This window comes from Enhydra lutris, unplaced genomic scaffold, assembly GCF_002288905.1.
Source record: "Enhydra lutris kenyoni isolate GAN:26980312 unplaced genomic scaffold, ASM228890v2 scaffoldscaffold24, whole genome shotgun sequence".
Lineage (NCBI taxonomy): Eukaryota > Metazoa > Chordata > Mammalia > Carnivora > Mustelidae > Enhydra > Enhydra lutris.
This window is the reverse complement of record NW_019154108.1, coordinates 9,140,170-9,159,635: the sequence shown is the minus strand read 5'-3', so window position 1 is coordinate 9,159,635 and position 19,466 is coordinate 9,140,170. Positions and strand designations below refer to the sequence as shown.

At 40.0% G+C, this 19,466-nt stretch overlaps 1 protein-coding gene across 1 annotated transcript in view; it reads left to right on the top strand.

Annotated features, from left to right (window-relative positions):
• The first annotated feature begins 890 nt into the window (after positions 1–890).
• LOC111150885 (AKT serine/threonine kinase 3) overlaps positions 891–19,466 on the top strand; it is a 314,865-nt gene continuing 296,289 nt past the window's right edge. Inside the window, exons 1-2 of the mRNA XM_022508564.1 lie at positions 891–915; positions 11,425–11,588. Of these exons, the coding sequence (XP_022364272.1) occupies positions 11,543–11,588 (46 nt within the window). The 5' untranslated portion in view covers positions 891–915; positions 11,425–11,542. The remainder of the gene's footprint in view (positions 916–11,424; positions 11,589–19,466) is intronic.

Sequence of the window (19,466 nt, the reverse complement as noted above, 5' to 3'; positions counted from 1 at the left end):
CCTCGGGGCGGTGGCGACGGCGGCGGGCCTCGGGGGCCACGAGGGCGCGGGGAGAGCCAGAACTTCCCGCCCAGGAGCGCCTGCCCCCGCCGCCGGCTCCGGCGGGCTGGGGGGATGTTCTCGCGAGAGGAGAGGGGGCGCGGGGCGCCGCGGGTTTGGGGGGCGCGGGGAAGCCTGCGGACGAGGGCGCGGCAGGGAGGGGAGCAGAGGCGGCGGGCAGGGCCGGGGACGCGGGGAAGCCGCTCCCGCCAGTCGCCGAGAGCCAGCCCCTGACGTCAGGAGTTTTCCTCAAAGTCAACAACAAGCCCCGCGGCGGCGGCGGCGGCGGCGGCGGCGAGAAACGATCGGCGGCGGCGGCGGCCCGGGAGGGAGGAAGGAGGGGGCGGGGAGGCGGCGGCAGGGTACCCCCACCCCCGCGGGGAGGCGCGGCCCCCCACCCCCAGAGGAGGCCGCAGACCCCCGACCCGCGCCGGGCGCGCCCCGAGGCCCGGAGCCTCCGCCCGCCGCCGCCTCGCCGGCGTGACCCGGCCCCCGCCCGAGCGGTGTTTTCTGGTGATGAATTGAATTTGTAGCCGATATCCGATTCCCATGTAGAGTCTCCGCCTCCTCCTCCCCCCGCCGCCGCCCTCCCTCCGCCCTCCCCTCCCGCCGCCGCCGCCGCCGCCGCCTCCCGCTCCAGCTTCGCGGCCCGGCCCGGCCGGCTCCCTCCTCCCTCCCCTGCAGCCTTCGCCTGCCCTCCCGCCGGCCTCACCGGGCTCCAGGGGGGCCAGAGGCTCTGCGGGGTGGGGGGAGGACAGGAGGGGAGGAGGAGGAAGGGGGGACCCCCGAGTCGCCCCCTCTCCTCCCCCCGCCCCCCCGGCTCCATCCTCCGCCGCCGCCCGAGCAGCTGCGGGGCCGCCGCCGCCGCCTTTGCAGGTAACAGCCACCGCCCCCCGCTCGCCCCCTCCCCGCCTGGCCTCCGCCCCCCCCGGGCCCCCCGCCCCCCGCGCCCCCCCGGGGGGGGGGGGGGGGGGAGGCGGCGGCGGGGTGGGGGGGGAGGCGGCGGCGGGGTTGGGGGGGGGAGGCGGGGGCGTCTGGGTTGTCACCGCGCCGGGGGCGTGGGCGGGGGCCGGGTCACCGGAGGCTCGGGTGTGGGTGTGGGTGGGGAGGCCGGGGGATGCCCGGCGCCGCTGACACCGGCACCCCCTCACTTTCCGGGGGAAGCTGGGGGGCGGCGGCGCGCGGGGGGCCGGGGAGGGTGTTCCCGGCCTAGCGGTACCGGCCGCGTCTGCGCTGCCCCGGCCCTGGCGCCTCCAGTCCCTGCGCAGCTCCCGCTCCCCGCCGGCCGGGGCCGCGCGGCGTGGGGAGGGGGCGCCGGCCGGGCGGGGGCGGCGGCGGGCTTATATAACGCGGGGAGCGCGGGTGCCGGCGTGTTTGGGTTGGGGGGAGGGGGCCGTCTGCCGCGCTCCCCGGCGCGGGGGCTGTCTGCGCGCGCGGGGTGGGGTGCAGGCGAGGATGCACCGGCGTCCCCCGGGGTCTCCTTCCTCCCCACCCTCCCCGGCAGCCGGCGCGCAGGAAAAGACTGCCCTGGAGAGAGGGGAGGAGGGGTGGGGTGGGTGGGGGTGTGTGTGGGAGGTGGGTAACGTGCTCGTCTGTGTTTTTAATAGTAGTGGGGTTTTAATCCGCTTGGGAGGTGTGTGCTAAGAATAGAAATGTGCGGAAGATGCTGGGTTTGGCGGATCCAGTGATGCTGTAGCTGCTGGCGGTGGCGGCGGCTCAGGCTGCAAGTAAACAAACCAGCCTCTTCCTCGTCCACCTCCTCCTCCTGCGCATCGGGTCTGCATCAGCCATGATGCTGGCTGGGCCCTCAGAGCCCAAAGTTGAAGCCTGGCCGGTCGCCGGGTTCACCCTGACTCTCAGGCGGGGTCACTCCTTGTTTGGGATTACCCCGGGGATCTTCACTTAGGCTGGACTGAGTCTCTTTGGGGCCAGGTCTTCAATACCGATATTAACTGTTTATCTTAAAGCAGAGGAAAGGCTTTCCCAGAAGCCAAGGGTAGGATGCTCCCATTTTTTTTTTTTTTTTTTTTTTGCATCAGGAGAACCTTATGAAAATAAAACCAACTCATTTCACCAGTGTGGTAATTGGTCGAGAGCCCAGTAGTTTGTAATGGATTACATTTTCAAAGATAAGTTCACAGCGGAACCTATGTATCTGTATTAAGTAGTACTATTAAGAAAATGTTCACACTTTTTTAGTTCATCCTGTAGCTAAGACATGTGACATGATGACTTTTTTTGCAGTTTAATACCTTGCCAAGTGCTTGAAATCGTCAAGTTAGATATATGTTCCATATTTGGGAAGGCATGGTCATTTTATATCTTTTATAAAGATGTAAATTACTGTAAATTGTAAATTACTACTCCCCCCCCCCTTTGGGTTTTGGTGGAAACTCATTAAATTAGGTTATACATTGTTAGGAAATAGTTGAAAAAGCCAAAGCTAGAAGAGTCCAGTAAACCTGGCTTAGGAAAGTTTGCTTTCAGAAGTTAAATATCATTGCAAAATACGTATAAATGAATATGAATATCCCAGGCGGTGGTCGTCCAAAACCAACACACATTCAGGAAGTGGTTGTCTAAGACAGGAATGCATTTTTTATTAAGAAATCTAATTCTTGGTAAATTATTTGATTTCTGAGATGAATGTGCAGTACTTTGGAAGATGCATATCAGGAGTGTCGTTTTTTGTTTTTGTTTTTGTTTTTCTTTTGGCAACACATAATCTTGACTTGGAAAGTTTACCACATAGACTGTATTTGAAGATCTGCTTTTTGTTGGTCTCACTAGGGTTGACCCCAATATCTTTGGTTGGCTTGTGCTTCTAATTTTTAAGTGAGGGAGTGCATATATCATATGAATGAGACACCATTAGAATTTAGATGAGTGTAGAACTATAGTTTTCAGTTGCTATGTTTTGTTTGTGGTAGGTGTTTGCAGTAGTAGGTTTTCCAATAGCATTTAAAAAACACCTAAAGTAATTCTGCAAAAAACTTAGGAAACTATTACTTATATCCATTTTGTGCCCTATGCTTAGTCTTTCTGTAAGAATTACCTTAGTGAGCTGTTATCCAACTGAAAATTCGTTTTTGGTTTGACATTGACTCTTAGTTTAAGTTGTGTATGTGAAGGTGCTCAAGGGTTCAGCTTTAGAGTTTTTGGTTTATGTAGGTTTATAGCTGTAAAATATTTTAAATAAGATTTCATTCATTCTTCCAACAAATATTTGAGTGTGAACTGTGTGCCAGAGCTAGTTTGATTAAAAACTTTCCTTATTTACATATCATTCAGAAGATTACTACCATTAGAAAGAGAATTTGTTTTCAGAATCATTGCAAATCTAAACATGTTCTGGTTAAACATATCCTAGGACAAATGTACTTGGCATAATAGAATCTCGTGTAAAGTAGAGATTTAAGATTTTTTTAAACTCTGGCTTTTGATTTAAACATACAAGAGATTTTATTTCTTAAAAATTCAATGGAAATTTCCAACTATTTGGTTTTCTTTAAAAAGAGGAACCTGTTTGATAAATTGATTTTGTGGAAGTTTAGAGTTTACCTGAACTTTGCATATTTTTGTGAAAAGATAGCTACACTTTGTTGTTAAACTTTTTTAGATCAAGAATTCACCCTTGAGACGATAAGGCAGTTATTGTTAACTCATGTTAATTGGATTTTTTGCATGATTTGATAGGATCTTGCCTTTATAATGTGATTAAGTTTTAAGCATTAAAAAATGCTTAATTTGCAATAATTTATATTTGAATACTGTAAGATTCAAGACAGAAAAATAAACCATTTCATTTGTTTTGATCGAATCAGTCTTATAATTTGACTGGCATTTTTGTTTTTCTTAACATACATTTTAATGCACACAATGAATTTTTGTAAGTTTGTGTTAGAATAATTAAATCATTTGAAGTTGCTCTGTTTTTAGCTCCAGGTTTCAGGAGTGTGCCTTGGTGTTCTGAGTACTCGTTTTATACACCACACACTCTTCTGTAGTCACCTGGAAGGACAGCCCTGAATCATATGATGTTAACTAAAAATTTTACTGTGGTCTTTCGGCAGTGTGAGGTCAGGTTTAGGGGCAATACCAGCCAGTGCCTGGTGAGCACTTGCCAGTACCAGGCGCTGTTCTAGGTGCTTAATGTGTGTCCGTTGGTTTAATCTTCACAACAGCCCCTGCTACCTTATGAAAGTGGTTTTCACAAGAGAAAACACTTATTAATGAGGCATTATAAAAAGCCATTTCCGTTTTGACTGTCCTCATTCCGAAACACTTTTTTTCCTTAGCATTTCGCCTAAGTTGCTTATACCTCTCATTAGACTTCCCAGTGACATACTCAGTTTCAGTAATGTAGTACAATGATTTCCATAGAAATCTCAGTAATAGAGTAAAAAAAAAGTATTATCGACAGACTCTTAACAGTCTTTTTCATTTCATTTGTTTCAGAGACCAAGTTCAGTGCCTCAGTTGTTTACATATGTTATTGCAGTGCCCTAGTCTTTTGGTATTTAGATGTAAATAGGTTTCCTTTGCCAGGTAACCTTCACGTAGTAGTTGATAGATAAATTAATACATGTTTCTTGACCCATAGATTTGCTTTTTAGTAGTCTTTTCAGTACTTTCTTTATATTTAGCTATCACCAACTGCCAAGATTTCACATTTTGTAAGTGGGTTTATTTTAGTAATATTCAGGGGGAGAAGTAAAATGATTGACCAGAAGAAATCTATAGAGGACTTCTAAGGCTCTGACTCTGTTCAGAACTCTAGGGGATGGGAAGGGGAGGAAGATGGTATTTTGCCAGAACTGGAGTTCAGTTCGAATTTTGTCTAAGTAAGATGGATGTTTTGATATTTTATCTTCCCAACTATGTATTCAACTTTTGAGAACAGAAACTGTGTATAATCATGATGGTGTCACCAGAGATGCCGTATATAAGCGAAGTAGATGCTTGGTGGATTTGAAATTGAAGAATCATAAATACCAACTCTGGAAGAGCTGTGAAGCTATTTGTCTAATGCTACACTTTTATTTTTATGGCTAAGAAAAGTGAAGCACAGAGAAATTAAAGGACTTGATGTAGCGTTACTCAGGGTGGGTTGGAGTTGGGAACGGGGACCCCAGTTTCTGGGCCTGCCCAGTGCTCTTCTTGATGCACCACTGTGATGAACTTTGTTAAAGGATTCCATACCTGTGGGTTAACTCTCAGTTTAATCCGGGGTAAAATCCGTCATGCTGATTCTTGACGTTTAATGGACCATATACCAACTGTATTTTGTGTATATATGTGGATTTTTTTTTTTTTCATTTTATTGTCAACTAGGTCCCCAAGGCAGATTTTAGAAGGATTTTATATGTGTTTTGGAAAAGTATGGCTTCCTGTGCAACCGAAATTCTTTCAGGGGCAACCCTCAACCTTTTTCTGTTGTATTACAGGTGCCTTCACATAGAGACAAGCCACACTTAATATGAGAAAGGTAGGAGATCATTTGTCTATGGCTTGTTCAGTGGTTTAGGTGAACCAGAGGAATCCAATAGGCATTTTCCTAGTTGCTTCAAGTTAGAATATTAAATATAGCACCCAGCACAAGGTTTTTGTTTGTTTGTTTGTCTGTTTTTAGTTTGGTTACTCATGGATGTGTTGGTTCAAATGGCATTCAAATGCCCTAAACCGAGGTAGAGAAGAGGAGAAATACTTTCCACTTTTGTATGAATATTTTAAAATTTATGAATTGAAAGAATTGAAATTTTGCGTGAAAGTTGGAAATCTTGCTTATGCCAATTCAAGTATTTTCCTGTAGGATGAAACAGTGAAGATATCTATTAGTTTTAAGAAAATCCATAAAGTCTGTTACCGCATTCTGAAGAAAGTTTTGTGGCTCACTTTCCCCATATGACAGGTTTATGAACAGGATAGCAACTTGTGAGAGGGACAGATAGCCTGAGAGTTATTTGAAGTGCAGAGCAAGTTGTCTTGAAATTCCCTTTATTTCAGTATTTTTCCTTTCCCTTGAATCCTTTAGAGAGTTTCATATGACTTCAGGCATTTATTATGGCATAAGTTAGTTTCACCTATTTCTTGAAATCTGTAGATAGGGTAGAATTGTAGTATGGTTACCCTTGACAATCATTTGTATTTCAAAGTAGCATAATTCTCTTGTCTCTGTACCTTAGTAGACCTTCATTAATTCAGTTTGGCTAGGCATAGCTGAAGGATATAAAAAGTCGTGGTGCAGGGCAAGTATATTCTTCATAGTATTATTTACAGCCAAGGATATGGTTTAGAGGAAGTTGTATTATGGATAGTATTGTGGCTTTGAACTTAGAAATTAACATGTAGGAAATTGCTAACCCGTGAATCTTGTTCTAATTTGTAAAAAAGAAAATTGCTGGCATGCCTTTTAACTTTGTCAACCTTCTGGTCTTCTGTTGGTGTCATTTCCTTTGTGATGCTGCAGTTATATTTGATTTTTAATTTATTTGAAAACATTGTGTTTACTGGACTTTTGAAAAATAACTCAATACAGAAAAAATATTCACAGCGATATTCACAAATGTTACACATACTTCTGAGAATTCCTATTGGGTTATTTGGTAGAAAGCATACCTAACTGATAGAAGACTTGAATTGCAGGTGGTCACACTTGTTACTTGTCTGGTTATGGTAACGGCAAGGAAATAATGTCATATTTGGTTGGTCACAGTTTGCCTAGGTTCAGAATTGTAGATGCTGTAGCTACTGGACAGATTTCTTTCTAGAGTCAAATTCACAAATATGTGAAAGCACTTTGATAACAAATTATTACTTGGAAAAGATTTTTTTCAAACCTTTGTTTTGCTTGCCTCTGTGTATACTCAGTGTGGTCCTTGTCACAGAGTAGGCAGTCAATACCTGTTTACTGATTACATGTAAATGTTACTTGAGTGAATGAGATTTTGGAAAGACATTTGAAGAACTTTGATTATTGCTTAAAACTGAATGGTTTTTGCCTTAAGGAAGCAAATATCTTTTAAAAATTGTTATGAATGTCATTAAGAAGATACGCCATTCTTTCTCTTTCTTTCTTCCACAAAGATAATTTTGGGAGTTGAAACTTGGCCTCCTCTCAACAAAAAGTATCAAAAAACATGGAGAAAAGGAGCATAATTTTAATGTGTGCCAGTCCTCACAATTAGTGGAGGTCTACAGTAAACATACTTTAAGGAATAAGGAAGGATATTTATTGTAATTTAAATTACTTCTGTGTAGATGCTTTTATAACATTTGAGTTCAGGTTTGTATTTAAGGTGACATGATACTGCTCTCTGTGTTTCTTATAATATTAACTTCTCTAGTGTGTTTGTTCTTCATTAGTTATGTAAAGCTGTAATTGTGCTCTTTCATTCATCCACTCATTCATTTCTTCTGTATTTGTTGGGCGTGTCTTATGTGCCCCGCACTGTCAAATTGCTTTACTAAATAGTAATGGTATCGAATGAGGTACAAGATGTGAAAGTGTTTTGTAAATTGTGAAGTGATATTCAAATGCTGTTATCATCAAATTCTCAAATAGTTTTGAATGAAAGTACCTTTAGTTTAACTGCTTTGTATAAATTCTAAATTGAATCTGCCAAGAATTTTGTATGACATTTTTTTAAAGAATAGACAAAATCAGATTATTCAACAATGAAATATTTAATGCATTAGGCTTAAAAGAAAAAGAAACCAAATTTTGTCTTTTAGAGCTCATTGGATAGAATGTATTTCTGGAGAAGCCGGGGCCGTAGGAGGAGGGGAAGTTCATGTCCAGCTCATCATTTGGCAGATTAGTGTTTTTAGCCACGTGGAACATGGGAGTGGGAGAGCATAGATGACTTGGTGCAAGTGGGTTGCCACTGTAGGGAAATTAAATCGAAGAATATGGTGGATTGCTTAAGAGTCATTAGCATTGTGTTTTGCACACAGGACAGCATTTATTTCTAGCCTATTGGCCATGATTCTGCAGTAGTATACTTTGAATGTCTTTTAAGGTGTTTTCAAAGAAGGTATCATTTTAGCTGAGAGTCCCAGGAGCAACTTTAAAGCTGAATGTTATGATTATGGGTAGAATTTGGTAAGAGTTTAAGATGCAGTTGGATAAAGCCACTTCCATAATGAGTGGGTTTACTGGTCCTGATGATGATTGTAAGTTTTGTCCTGTTGATTTAACATACATTTCAACACATTAAATATAAAAGCACCAATAAATATTTTTATCTAAAAGTTAGTTTTTTGAAAGTTTCATTTCACTTATTTTTTTAAAAATTTATTTGAGAGTGGGGAGGGGCAGTGGGAGAGGGAGAGAGAAAGACTGTCAAGCAGACTGTGTGCTGAGCACGGAGCTGATCTCAAGACCCTGAGATCAGGACCTGAGTGGAAACCAAAAGTGAGACACTCAAGGACTGGGCCACCTAGGCATCCCGAAACAGTTTCATTTTAAAACAAAACTCATTGATTTGGGTTGATCTGGATATTTCAGTATGTTGTTTTGTACCAAAGCGGTGGTGCTAGTGGAAAGAACGTGTGCATGGTTCTCTGCTCTTGGTTCCCTCAGAAAGCAGCTGTGCGACCTTGGGCAAGTCTCTTCATCCATCTGAACTCTGTTTCCTCAGTTGTAAAATGAAGGTCCTTTCCTGCTTTGAGATTCCAACAGTGAAATGTCAGCTTAAAAAATGGAATGAGTTTTGAAAGGACTTTTCTTTAGTGTTCTCCATAGGTGTGTTGTAATGCAGATTATTTTACTAGAAAGGAAGATATTTTATATGTTTATTGGAGTGGTATCATTTTTTGGTTATTACTGAATGCTCACCCCTGATCTGTTCCATTTCCAATCCCAAGAATATTAAGATAGGAATTTTTTCTATCCAGATAATACCACTTTATAGTCAGGAACCAAGAAGGGCTTGAATGAGATTGAGGTCCCTTGCTACAGGTGCCACCAAAGAGATGGACGGCGCGCAGCTCACCTGAAGCGCTCAGTTTGCGCTAGGAACTCCGATACTTAATGTCCTCATAATTATTTATGTAGTAGAAGGAGGTAACCCTTTTAGTTACCTGGCTCTGTATTATGGAGCCAGTTTTCAGGAAGTTATAGAAATCAAATTAAAATAATGTTTGGATTCTTTATTGAAGGTTTTTTGTTTTTGTTTTTTTGCCCATTTTTAGTGATGAAATGAGTCTTGCTTTGAGTTCTGTGGCCATTTCATAAAATGTGTTCCTCTTGATATCTAAAGAAAAAAAAAAGAGCCCTGTAGGTTCAATAAGTTGAGGATTTGCTGGGATAAACAAGGTTGTACATATTTTATATCTTTAATAGTTTAATAGTGATGTTTCAAGAGAAAGAATAGTTCGTAGAATTTTTCCCAAACTCACTTGACCAAAGAATTTTTTTTTCTTTTTCTCTCTCCCCAGCGCCCCCCCACCCTGCCCTCGCCACCCTGGAATTTCTCTTGGTGTTCTTTCAAACATATTTTGGGAAAATACATTTAGATTCTAGTATCCCTTTCTCTGCAGTGGCAGACCCCATTGCTTCTGAGGACTGTCTTGGCCTTACTTGTAGGTGCTGAGGGCACGTGTGGGGATGCTTTTCTATTCAGCCACACAAACTTAGTCAAGCTTTCTTAAGAAAATGTTAGTTTTGGGGCGCCTGGGTGGCTCAGTGGGTTAAAGCCTCTGCCTTTGGCTCAGGTCATGATCCCAGGGTCCTGGGATCGAGTCCCACATCGGGCTCTCTGCTCAGCGGGGAGCCTGCTTCCCTTCCTCTCTCTCTGCCTGCCTCTCTGCCTACGTGTGATCTCTGTCTGTCAAATAAATAAATAAAATCTAAAAAAAAAAAAAAAAGCAACATGTTAAAAAAAAAAAAAGATGTTAGTTTTGATTCCTCACTGCTACGTGATTAGGTTTTCTACTTAATATGCATTGGAAAATGACCCATGATTCAGTTCCAGTAATAGATAGGGAGTCTAACCTTGAACTTGCTGCTATGGACTATTAACAAAACCCAGTCTAAGAAAATAGTGTAGTTATATAGTCCATCTGTCCATTTTTCTGGTTATCTAACATTTATGCCTGTGCTTTTGGACATATAATGCCAGTGTACCCTGGACTACATGTTTTGGTCCCTTTCTGTGGAAATATTTTTAAGTCTGTTTTATCTTCGCATTTTCCTTTTTAGGTTGAGAGGGACAATGAGAAATAGCCCTGTAAAACTCATTAGTGTATATATGAGGATACTTTTGGGGACTTTGTTTATTATACAGCAAGTTATCTTACAGAGACCCATGGGATAAATTCCAGATTTTTATCCCAAGAAAAACTATTCCTTCTGAAGCAACTTTTTTTCTTTTAAAAAATATTTATGGATCTTGCGAATATTAAAACTGATTGTGTCTCATTTGCTTTGCTTCCTAAAAGCTTTCCTGCTAAATTTGTGGCCCTTTTACAAATATGTAGACTTTGATTCTGGCTTCTTTTTATCTGAAGGCAGTAGAGTCTTGGAGTTACAAATGTGGGTTCTGGAGTGTGATGGCCTGGGTCAGATCTGGGCTCCATCATGCAGTAGTCGTGTCGAAGTCAGGCACGCTGCTTAATCTGTGCGAGCCTCAGTTTACTCGTCTGTGAAATGAAGTTAATGGTGCCCTCCTGGGTTTATTGTGAGGATTTCCTGAGAATGATAGATGTAAGCAGCTGTTCTTGACACAGCCTGGATACCCCGTACTTTTTTCCTCTTTCATATTCCTTTTGTTTCACTTCGTGTATTTTAAAAAATAATGGACTCCGTAGTATTTATAATAATTTATTGATTGTTATCCAAAAACTCATTGTCATCTAACTCATTGATTGTCTAAAATATTTCTTGGAGTATGGGCAAAGTAAGCATATGCAAGTGCTGGTTTTTAGCACATTGTGTTTTCCATAAAATACAGCTATTAAAAACAGTCACAATTGCTTTGCCATAAGTATTCCTAAATCCCCAGAGATTTCGGAACTAGACATACACGAAAGTTTACTTTTAGTTCCCCCAACTTTCAGTCTCTCCCCTTTTCACCTCCAACACATAGCACTGAACAGATGTTCTGTATTCTTTGCATAGGTGTGACAGTGGTTTTCTTAAGACATTTCTGTTACAGCCTCTTAGGTTAAAAGTTTCACTATCGTTTGAAATCTGTCATAAGCCCAGGGAAGCACGTTCACTCTAGAACTATTGAGTAAATGAGTTCCCCAGTTTGAGAAGTTAGAGTTTTATGTGAGGTCAGGCCAGTTGAAGACATTTACAAAGAATTAGTTGTTTGTTATTGCTATGTGAGTTGCAAGAATGGAAAAAAAAGAAATTCTTTCTTCAATACTTCCTTCCAGGCTGAGTCATCACTAGAGAGTGGGAAGGGCAGCAGCAGCAGCAGCAGAGAATCCAAACCCCAAAGCTGATACCACAAAGTAGCATTTCTCCAAGTTGGGGGCTCAGAGGGGAGCCATCATGAGCGATGTTACCGTTGTGAAAGAAGGCTGGGTTCAGAAGAGGGGTAAGTACTCACCAAAGCTGAAAGTAGTATGCTTGGTAAGTGTGCTAACGGTCACTGGTGTCCTGGAACTTGGTATTTGTTCCATAGCTGTTCACAAAGTCCAGTAAGAGAGAAATATTTAACTTATGTGTGAGGAATTTGCTTGATATTTAGGGATTCTTCGTAATTCTTGATTTTGATAATTTATCATCAACGTTACGAAGACTTGGCCTCCTGGTATGTTGTGTTACAGAAAGTTCATGTTGTGTTTTTCCATGTCCACAGATTCTACAATCCAGAGAGATGTCTTTCGGATTATTTGATACCTAGAAAAGTGTCTAACTCATCAGCATTTAAAGACATGTAAATTTATATTAAGCCGGTCTGGGCGGTAGCAGGGGAGGGGCTTACAAGCTTAAAGGGAAAGAGTTCTCCCTCACACTCATGGTTTCACCCGTCCTGTTAGTTAGGTAAGGAGAGTCTGAAAGTAAAAGACCAAATGAAGAAAAAGTTTTGTGTTGTGTGTGTGTGTGTGTGTTTATGTCTCATTTCATATTTTTATTTTTCATGATCTAGTTTTAGTATTTCTTGTTCACTCCTACTTTAGGTAAATAATTCAAATGCACTATTATTCTTCTCTAATATTAACGGAAGAACTCTTCAACATAAAGCTTAGTTTATCCTCTATGAGGTCACCTGCTAATGTGGTCAATATGTTTATCAAGAAATCTGGAGGGTAGACCAGTTGCCAGGCAACAAGTGTGTATCCACGTGGCCACATTGAGTAGCATGAGGACTGTTTTACTGTCAGGACTCTTTAATTCCGTGTACTGGATCTATGTTCTGATTAAAAGTTGCCTTTTAAATACGTGATTGCAGTGTTCCTTGTGGGTCGTAGTTAATTCCTATGCTTGAAAAGCTGTTGTCAGAAGTTAAATGGGATTATGTATGCCTGAGTTTTAAAAAATCAACCTTATTGAGTTATTATTTCCAGAACAATGAAATTCACCAATTTTACGTGTACACTTTGATGAGTTTGCTGCCTTCATGCAGTAGTGTAACAAGCACTACAGGTATGACAGCAGACATGTCTGTCTCCCCAGAAGTGCCCTTATTCCCCGATGCAGTCAGTCCTCTTTCCTCAACCCTGACAACCACTGATGTGATACCACTGGAATCTTCCTTTTCTAATATCTCTCATCAATAGAGGCCTGCGGCCTTTTCTGTTTGGTCACTCTCACGTAGCGCAGTACTTCAAGGATTCATCGTGTTGTTGTGTATATCATCAGTTTGTTTCTTTATTGTTGGGTCACATTCCATAGTTGGGCCATAACACAATTTATCTCTTGACCAGCTGATGGGTAGTCGGGTTGTTTCTGGTTTCTGGCTGTTACGAATGAAACTGCTATGAGCAAGGGAGTGTGTATCTTGGTGTGATGTATTTTCATTTTTTCTTGGGCAGTAACCTACGAATGAGATTGTGGTCATGTGGTAAGTGTGTGTTTCACGATAAAAACTGTTTCAGCCAGTATTTTACTGTTGTTTCATTTATTGTATGTTCTATTATATAGTTTAGGAGGCATTTTCAGACTTCACTGCTGTGTCAAGGTATTTTTTCTTTATTTTTAACTTGCCAATTAACATTTATTCTATCTTTCTTACTTTCTTTGGGATGGCAAATCAGGTAAACCTTTTGGAGTAATACTTTATTAAGCTCTAAAATCTGCTCTTGTAAGACCAGTGCGAGGATTAAGTAAGACAGTGGATGTGGATGTGTTTTGAGAGTTTTAACACCAGTATAAACTATTGTGGTCACCGCATTTTGTCAGGGATTTAGGGTGGTTCTTGAGTTTGTTTAGCTAATTGTGTCTTGTCTGAACTACCGTAAGAGAAGGTTGGTATATAGTGCGTGAGATACAGAAACAAGAAAAAATGGACAAAGGTTTTGTTGTGTTTTTCTTACATTGGTTAGCAGTACACAAAGGTATATAATGATAAGAAACAGTCTTTTCTACTCTCTACTTCTTCAGACTGGTTTCTCTTCTGGGATATAACCACTTTAGACCTTTTCTACTTTTAATTTTTTTGGTGATTATTATCTCAATTTTATGTATATTATGCTAAGCTTTATATTTGAGTAATCTTACATAATTGAGTATATATATCACCGTTGTGAAAATAAAGAATTTAACTTGTAATACCTGTTCTCTTCCTTCCTTCCTGAAGGAGGGGAGAGGGCTTCATGGTTATACTTCCAACACTTGGCACTCTTAATTCTAGAAGATACTTAGGCATCATCTCTAAACTTGTCATTTTATGAGTTGAGAAAAATTAGTACCCCTCCCAATCTTTCCCCCGAATTCCTCATGGTCCCCTCCCAGGTTGTGTCAACTGTAACATTTATTTAATGTCGCCAAGGTTTGTAATAGTTTCACGTGTTGATTTGGAGCAGCAGTAATCAATAGTGTGATAAGTACATACTACCTGCTGCTAACGAAAGTTGTGTGACAGGTATGGTGTGTTAAGAGCCGTAGGGAACAAATGTTGGTATTCCAGATCAGGTCGTACTTTAGTTTGGCTTCTAGTTGGGGCTATACCTGTTTTTCCTGGATTTTCCAGTTGCCATGTTGCTCCCCCCCGCCCCCAACCGTTGGTTAAAGAGAGTCTGTCTTCTTCATCATACTACTTGGGTATCCAGTTTTTTAATCGTAGTATTTGTTGAAATTTTATTGGTAACTGACTTTCTTCTGGGTATGATGCTTAGCTAATAGCATGTTATTTAATTGCATTCTTGGACATGTTCTCTGCTTTCTTAGACCTCGTGTCTTTCCCATTTGTTTTGGATTTATTTTACCATGTTCTAGAAGGTTTTTTTTTTAATTTCCTGGAGTACTTTTTAAAGAAAGAATATGTGGAGGGTGCTTGTCAACAGAGTATTCAAAAATGTACTTTTCACTTTGACACCCAGGACATACCTTAGCTGGGTATAGAATTTAGTTGTGCAGTAGTTTTCCTTCGGAATTTTGAAGGTTGCGTTACATTACCTTTTGGTAACCAGTTTCACTGATAAGAGGCTTAATGCTAATAGTAGTAATTTCTTTCTAGGTAACCTGTTTTTGTTCTCTGGAAGCTTGTTGTGGCCATGCCTTTTTGTCTTTGACATGAAATTTAAGGAGGATGAGATGTAGTTCTTTTAACTCTTCCTGTAAAGCATTTGGTGCACCTTTTGGATATGTGGGCATATGTCTTCAGTTCTAGGGAATCTTCTGTATTTCTTTCATTATTTCTTCCCTTCTGTGTTCTCTGTATTCCTTTACGGCCTGCCCCCCCAGAGCATCTATTATCAATGTTCAGGTTTTACAATTTTTCTTTCACTTCCATGTCTTTGTTTTCCTGCCTTGTTCTGGAAGATTTCCTTGACTTTTTCTTTGAACCCTTTACTGAGTTAATCTATTTAAGCTATTACTTTATATTTCTGGGAATTCTTTATAGTTCATAGCCAGCTCTTATTTTACAGATATAATACAATCTTTAATCTTAGAACACTAATTAGACTTTATTTTTAACTTTTTTCTCCTGTCTGAGTAACTTTTTCAGTTTGTTTATTTTGGTTCTTTTTTTGGTGGTGTTAGTATTCCTTAGGTATCTGGTGGTTCCTGTGACTGTGTTTGTACTTGGAATGAAAGACTGAAATTGCTGGTCGTGTCCTCTGTTTGTATTATTTATGTATTTTCCCTATACATAAGACAAGTTAGAGTCACTGAATGAAGATTTGTGATGGCAGTTTTAACTGGACTCCTGAAAGTATTAGTTGAAATATTAGGGGAAACCAAACTGGGCATTTTTTCTTTCCACCGTTCTTAATTTATTCCTTAAGAGATTTTCAGTATGATTTTAATAATAACTTTGTGTTTTAGTCAAGCAAATTTCATTAGGTAGTCTGATGTTGTTTGGCTGTATTTTTGTTCAAAGAATTTCTTCTAAAAGAGTGTTATTATTTGTTGCCTGTTCACCCTGAGCAGATAGATTTTGATCTCCTGAACCTGGGTGTACTTGTTTGAAAATAAATACGATAACATCTGCCTTCTTTACCTCACAGTATGGTGGTAGGCATTATGAGCTAATATGTTTGGAGTGTTTAAACTATTAATAAAAGTACTAATAGAAAAGTTATATCATCCCTTACCTTGAATATCAGTCCTTTTCCTCAAACTTGTAGTTAGGAATCAGTTCTTGTTAGCTCCTGTCCAGAGAGAATCTCATTTTATTTGTATTTTCAATGTAAATAAGTCAGTCTTTAGTAAATATGATCCTGGAAAGGAAAAAAATAGATTTAAAGATAATTAATGGTACTGTGTTGGACAAATGCTTTCCTAATTTTGGTGATTGGTGATATATCGATATTGAAACCTTTTTTTTTTGTTCTATACATTTCTGGAGCAATTACAAAATGGTAAGTATTAATTGGGATAACACCTGGACATGGGATTGTTGGTGTTGGAGATGACAGTAAAGAAAACATTATGTATAGCACACAGAGACTCCAGGGCCACCTGCATTTTCCTCTTTTGTGTGGGAGAGAACCTTATAGTTCAGTTGTACATCAGCGCAGGAGATACCTGCATGTGTATTATTAAATGCCTGTTAGATCGATGGTCACCTTCACAGACCAGCCAGTTGGTACTGTAGATCTCTAAAGTTAATGTCAAAAGTTTTGCTCTCCTAGTTTTTATCCCATTACAGCCAGTGGTGATATTTGCTGTGAAGAAACTTACCGCATTAATAAAGTGGGAAATTTAACCATCTTAAAAGGTCTAAATTATAGAATTAAGTAGACTGCAATCCTATTAACCAGGGCTGATTGTAATTTATAAAATTCTATTCGCTTAATAGTACTGTTTCTTAAAAAGGTAAGTAGTCTCATAAATGTGGCGAGCCAGTTTTTTGATAACAGGTTAAAATCTAATGTATTGTTAGTCAACTCATAACCTTACTGTTTTGAAATTGCTAACAAATCGAAGAGGTGGTTTTATCATTAAAAACCTTTGAATTGATGAAAATGCTGCATATTTCTTACACTTTTTGTTGCCTCAGTATCTAACAAATCGAACATTGTGTTGTGTTCATGTATGTAACCAGTTTGTGCTTTCAAATAACTTGTTCCCTTAGTTTGCTCTATAGTTAATAGTTTCCAGCTCAAGAACATCAATAAATTGTGACCTTGGAATGATATTTGTTTTATATTCTTTGAAATGATTTGTTTAGAGGAATTGGAATGTTAGTGTTCGGTAATTCCAAGCTAAAACTTCATGAGTCTATGAGTTTTCTCTCAAAATAGCTTAATGCCACTATGCAGAATATTTTAGTAATGTGAAGATTGTAAGCTGGGCTATATTTTAATGTGTGATTGTTGTGATCTAGTCAATTTTAAGCTGTTATGGAAAGCAAAATGCAAAATTTGTTGGGTGCTCATCCAAGTCCAAGGACCTTCTCCTTTACTTTTTACATACTTGTGTACCTTTTGTTCATGTTTATTCAGAAAGTGGGTTTTGAAATAAATTATCAAGTGATTATGGAAATAGAAAATGATAGTATGATTTTCTGTTTACTACTCAGCAGCAAGCATTTTCCATAGAAAGTAAAGAGCTGTGATAGTGACTGAATAAATCACATGATAGATTAGAGAAGCTCTATTTTGACTGTTGATGTTACAAATGGAGCATAAACCTGAAAAAATTAAATTTATTTTCTAAAGGCATTGGAGCACTGAGATTTACTGTATTTACAATAATGTGAAATTTGGGGTGCTTGGGTGACTGAGTTGATTAAGTATCTGATTCTTTTTTTTTTTTAAAGATTTTATTTATTATTTATTTGACAGAGATCACAAGTAGGCAGAGAGGCAGGCAGAGAGAGAGAAAGGAGGAAGCAGGCACCCCGCTGAGTGGAGAGCCCGATGTGGGGCTCGATCCCAGGACCCTGGGACCATGACCAGAGCCGAAGGCCGAGGCTTTAACCCACTGAGCCACCCAGGCGCCCCTAAGTATCTGATTCTTGATTTTGGCTCAGGTCGTGATCCTCGGGGTTGTGAGATCGAGTTCTAGGTGGGCTCCATGTTGGGCAGGGAGCCTGGTTAATATTCTCTCTCTCCCTCTCCCCCAGCCCTTAAAAAATGTGAAGTTTATTTTTCTCGTAATTTGAATACATTTATTTTGGAAATTTTAAACAAGTTAAACCAAATGGAGAGAACCATCAAATGATAAGCTTTCATATGCATTCTAGAGTTACAGAATTGAGAGCTGCTGGGGCGCTGGGTAGGGTGGCGCAGTTGATCAAGTCTTGGACTCCTGGTTTCTCTTCAGGTCATGATCTCAGGATCATGAGATTGAGCTCGCAGCTGGGCTCTGTGTGCAACAGGGAGTCTGCTTGAGATTCTCTCTTACCCTCTCCCTCTGCCTCTTCCTGCTTGCATGCTTGTGTACACATTCTCTCTCAAAATAAATGTGTTAAAAAAAAGAACTGTAGTGTTGCTGTTGTGCACACACACACATACATACTCACACACACTCTGCTTCCCAATAAGCATGAGTTTTGTGTATTGACCTTGTATCCCGCAACCTCATTAAATTCACTTATTTGTGTTAGTTACTTTTACTAATGTGAATTTTTTGCTAATTTTCTGCGTAGATGGTCAAGTCATCTCAAAGAGCCACAGTTCTGCTTCTTCCTTTGCAATCCTAATGCCTTTAATTAACTTGTTTATTTATTTACTTATTTATGTTTATTTAATTAACTTGTTTATTTATTTACTTATTTATGTTTATTTAATTAACTTGTTTATGACTGGTCTTGTTTCGCTGGTTAGGAATTCTGGTGCAATTTTGAGTGAAAGTGGTAAGAGTAGACTTTCAGTTGCCTTTCTCATGTTACTGGGAAAGCATTTATTCTACCACTGTCTTCATAATATCATGTAATAATCACTGTTGTATTAGTTGTGGGTTTTCTATTGCTGCCTTTAATCAGGTTGAGAAAGTTCCCTTCTGTTCTAGTTTGTTGAGTGTTTTTATCATGAGTGGGTGTTCACTTTTTTCAAAAAGTCTTCCCATGTCTACTGAAATGGCTATTTGATTTTTCCCATTTTTCTGTTAATATGGTGCATTACTCTCATGGCTAGAATAAATCCCATTTGGTCACAATGTATTATATTTAATTTACTAGTTTTGATATGCTAATATTTTGTAAAGGATCTTTTTTTTGCATTTATGTTGGTCTGTCATTTTCATTTCAGGTTTTGGTATAATGGTGGTATGGGACTCCTAAAATATGTATGTTAGGAAATACTCCTTAATTTTTGAAGGAATTTGCATAAGATATGGTTTATTTTTAGTTTGGCATGTTTGGTAAAATGTATCAGTGAAGCCATTTAAGTTGGAGCATTTTTGGTGAGATTTCTGATAATAAATCCAGTTTCATTAATAGCTAGATACAGGACTATTCAGATTTTTTGTTTCATCTTGTGTCAGTTTGGGCAAATTATGATTTTTTTTTTTTTTTTTTTAGGAATTTGTCCATTTCATCTAAGCTGTTGATATATTTGGCATAAAGTTGCTCTTAATATTTCGTTATTTAAGTCTTTGCAGGATCTCTAATGATAATATCTTTATTAAATTCTGATATCAGTAAACTGTGTTCTCCTTTTTCTTACCTTTGGTCAGCTTTACTAGGAGAATATATTTCACTAAGCTTTTCAAGGAGCCAACTTTTTGCTTTGTTTTCTTTGTCCTTTTTTTCTGTTTTACTGCATTTGCTCATTACCATTTTAATTTGTGTTTCTTTTTTTTTCTGGCTTAAGGTAAAATAGTACATCACTGATTTTAAAACTTTTTTAAAAATATAAGC